The 3306-nt window shown below is 41.1% G+C and overlaps 1 protein-coding gene across 1 annotated transcript; it reads left to right on the forward strand.

Moving 5' to 3' along the window:
* The first annotated feature begins 2786 nt into the window (after positions 1–2786).
* Positions 2787–3041, forward strand: LOC141102514 (small ribosomal subunit protein eS28-like). Its single transcript, XM_073591447.1, has one exon. The coding sequence runs from the start codon at positions 2787–2789 to the stop codon at positions 2994–2996; it is 210 nt and encodes a 69-aa protein (XP_073447548.1). The 3' UTR covers positions 2997–3041.
* Positions 3042–3306: the final 265 nt, after the last annotated feature.

Genomic DNA, 3306 nt, shown 5'->3' on the forward strand with positions numbered 1-3306 from the left:
GGGGGCCGTAGTTTGAGGATCCCTGCTGTAGAGTAACATAGGCTGCTTGCACACAGCTCCAGGGGGCCCTGTCAGGTAGGCTGTACAGTGCCCCATAATTTCTAACAGCAGCCTTTGGCACATGGCTGCTGTAAATTCATGTAATGACTGATATCTTTCTGAACTCTTTCCTCAGAGATATAGCTGCAGCCTGTTAACCTAAATGTCCAAGTCTACATATGAAGGTCAACCCTGCCGAATTCAGACAACATTGGGGTCAAATTAACCCCTATTATGTTTTGGCCTATGGGCATGGGAAAATATGCATACAATATGTCACTGGGCCTTGATTTAGTTTGCCAGAAAGAATGCGAGAAAAAAAATACCAACGGGGCAAGCACTAATTACAAACTATGGTTTTATTCCTTTTCTGGTAACTGTGGTAGAGGTGTGGATGGCTGTGTTGGCTAGGTTAAAGATGGTGTTGCACAAAATAGAAAAGAAGCAACTCTAAGAATTTTTGTTTATGAATACAGTGCCTTGTAAAAGTATTCATACCCCTTGACATTTTCCACATTTTGTCATATTACAACCAAAAAAGTAAATGTATTTTATTGGGATTGTATGTGATAGACCAACACAAAGTGGCATGTAATTGTGAAGTGGAAGGAAAATGATAAATGGTTTTAATTTTTTTTTTACAAAGAAATATCTGAAAAGTGTGGCATGTGTTTGTAATCAGCCCCCTTTATACCTGATACCACTAACTAAAATCTAGTGAAACCAATTGCATTCAGTAGTCACCTAATTAGTAAATAGAGTCCACCTGTGTGTAATTTAAGATCAGTATAAATACAGCTGTTCTGTGAAGCCCTCAGAGGTTTGTTAGAGAACCTTAGTGAACAAACAGCATCATGAAGGCCAGGGAACACACCAGACAGGTCAGGGATAAAGTTGTGTAGAAGTTTAAAGCAGGGTTTGGTTATAAAAAATATCTCAAACTTTGAAACATCCCACAAAGCACTGTTCAATCCATCATCCAAAAATGGAAAGTATGGCACAACTGCAAACCCACCAAGACATGTCCCTCCACCTAAACTGACTGGCCGGGCAAGGAGAGCATTATCCAGAGAAGTAGCTAAGAAGCCTATTGTAACTCAGGAGGAGCTGCAGAGATCCACAGCTCAGGTGGAAGAATCTGTCCACAGGACAACTATTAGTCGTGCACTCCACAAATCTGGCCTTTATAGAAGAGTGGCAAGAAGAAAGCCATAGGAAGTCCCGATTTCATTTTGCGAGAAGCCATGTGGGGAACACAGCAAACATGTGGAAGAAGGTGCTCTGGTCAGATAAGACCACAATTGAACTTCCTGGCCTAAAAGCAAAACACTATGTGTGGCGGAAAACTAACCCTGCACATCACCCTGAACACATCCCCACCGTGAAAAATGGTGGTGGCATTATCATGTTGTGGGGGTGCTTTTCTTCAGCAGGGACAGGGAAGCTGGTCAGAGTTGATAGGAAGATGGATGGAGCCAAATACAGGGCAATCTTAAAAGAAAACCTGTCAGAGTCTGCAAAAGACTTGAGACTGGGGCAGAGGTTCACCTTCCAGCAGGACAACAACCCTAAACATACAGTCAATGCTACAATGGAATGGTTTAGATCAAATTCATATGTTAGAATGGCCCAGTCAAAGTCCAGACCTAAATCAAATTGAGAATCTGTGGCGAGACTTGATAATTGCTGTTCACAGATGCTCTCCATCGAATCTGACAGCTTGTTTAAAAAAGAATGGGCAAAAAGGTCACTCTCTAGATGTGCAAAGCTGGTAGAGACATCCCCAAAAAGACTTGCCGCTGCAATTGCAGTGAAAGGAGGTTCTACAAAGTATTGACTCGGAGGGGCTGAATACAAATGTATGCCACACTTTTCAGATATTTATTTGTAAAAAAATTTAGAAAATCGATCTTCATTTTACTTCCACTTCACAATTATGTGCCACTTTGTGTTAAAATCCCATAAAATCCCAATAAAGTACATTTAGATTTTTGGTTGTAACATGACAAAATGTGGAAAATTTCAAAGGGTATAAATACTTGTTCAAGGCACTGTACTGCTTCAAAAAACAAAGGCTTTTATTAAAACGAATAATCTTTTCCCACAGAAGTCATATGTAACAAGTACATGTCTAGGTGTTTATGAGATTAAAGCCCTACTCCAGCTAAAACACATTTCATTTAGAATATGGTACAGACAAACTGGATGTAAGCTCTCTAAAAGGGCTGAGGCGCAGAGTCCAGGTACACCTACCACTTCACTAGCATACTCTGCAAGAAATAATGGACTTTACTGGTGGGTGTACCAGGTTGTGGCTTTCTGACACACCTGTGCAGCTGGTAGTTGACCAGGGATAGAACCAGAGCATGGTACACAGTCAATAGGTGATATCTGAAACAGAGAAAGGGCCAAAGGTCAGGACAGGCAGCAAAAAAGTATAGACAAATTACTGAAATCAGTAACCTGGAAAGTGAATGCAGGCACTCACTAGGGCTATAGCCTAGGGCTATAAAATTAACTTGATGCTCAGGCAACAGGTGTTGGCCCCTAATAGTGAGGTTTACTGGCAGACTGGATAGGGACTTGCCATGTAGCTGCTATATCAATCAGTCAGTGAGATCTCGCTGTGCTTGTACTTCCTTTCCTGTGCAGCAACACGGTAGGAGAGACAGACTGCATGATGGTCCCATCACCAACTGCTGAGTTTTGAAATCAGCAAACCTCTTTTCTTGCTCGAATCCACCATTATGGACACAGGCCGCGTGCAGCCGGTCAAGCTTGCTCGGGTTACAAAAGTTCTTGGGAGAACTGGATCTCAAGAACAGTGTACTCAGGTCCATGTTGAGTTCACGGATGATATGAAATACTCCTTCATAAGAAATGTAAAGGGCCTTGTTCGTGAGGGAGATGTATTGACCCTATTGGAATCTGAATGTGAAGCTAGAAGATTACGCTAACAATGCCTTGCATTAATGGACCTTGCAGCAGCTTTGTATCTTGGTTAAGATTAAAATGTAAGAAATGTTAAAAAAAAAAAGAAATCAGCAAACAACTGCACACTCTGCTTTGTAGTCTTCAGTGCAGGCTCTGTTGCAGCTCATGATAAGAACATATACTTTAGTAATTAGTATTACATGAGTTTTTTTCTGCCTATGTGTATCTTGGCTGTAGAGCTCCTTCACAGTTTGTTTTCCTTTTGTATTTTCTGCTAAGGGTAATTTGATGCACATACATTGCTTAGATTTGTATCAAACAATCAATACTACA

The sequence above is a fragment of the Aquarana catesbeiana genome, linkage group LG07 (assembly GCF_042186555.1).
Source record: "Aquarana catesbeiana isolate 2022-GZ linkage group LG07, ASM4218655v1, whole genome shotgun sequence".
In the NCBI taxonomy this organism is placed as follows: Eukaryota; Metazoa; Chordata; class Amphibia; order Anura; family Ranidae; genus Aquarana; species Aquarana catesbeiana.